Source organism: Eimeria mitis, genomic scaffold (assembly GCF_000499745.2).
Source record: "Eimeria mitis Houghton genomic scaffold, Emh_scaff5303, whole genome shotgun sequence".
NCBI classification, from domain to species: Eukaryota; Apicomplexa; class Conoidasida; order Eucoccidiorida; family Eimeriidae; genus Eimeria; species Eimeria mitis.
In genome coordinates, this window is record NW_013573580.1 from 967 (window position 1) to 1,456 (window position 490).

At 59.0% G+C, this 490-nt stretch overlaps 1 protein-coding gene across 1 annotated transcript in view; it reads left to right on the top strand.

Annotated features, from left to right (window-relative positions):
* Positions 1-490, top strand: part of EMH_0081160 (uncharacterized protein) — a gene marked incomplete at both ends in the record, with an annotated part of 3,063 nt that overhangs the window by 818 nt on the left and 1,755 nt on the right. Inside the window, 2 exons of the mRNA XM_013500349.1 lie at positions 46-106; positions 233-311. Of these exons, the coding sequence (XP_013355803.1) occupies positions 46-106; positions 233-311 (140 nt within the window). The remainder of the gene's footprint in view (positions 1-45; positions 107-232; positions 312-490) is intronic.

The following is a 490-nucleotide window of genomic DNA, read 5'->3' on the forward strand; positions in this document are numbered from 1 at the left end:
ACGTCGCAGATTCTTCAGTAGAGCGGGTGTTCGGGGTGATCGCAGTTGGATGGGCACGCAGTGGTGGCGGGACTGGCTGACGTGGGGTCTGGGAGGTGGAGGAGAGGTGGGCAGGCGAGGCGCAGCGAACGCTAGCTTACGCGCAACGGATTGTTTCGCATCAGGGAGTGAGCGTGTTTGCTTGCTTAACTGCGCATCTCTCCCGTATCAGTGTTTGCGAGTGGCGATGCAGATTCCGTCGAGTTTTGTGGGGCCTTGGGGTGTGTGGAGGGTCGGACCAGCCCTCTCCGCATGTGTGAACGTTTGCGTCCGTGAGGCGGTGGCTCTGCAGAGGAGTAATGTTCTGCATGAGTTCTACCGACGGTGAACGTCAGGACAGAGCGTCACTTGGGTCCGCCGGGAAGGGCCTAAGCTAGTACCGTTTGGGTGTTGGATGTGATGGGGTGAAACGGGAGATGCCATGCTGGCGGGATTCGCATGTTGATTCAGA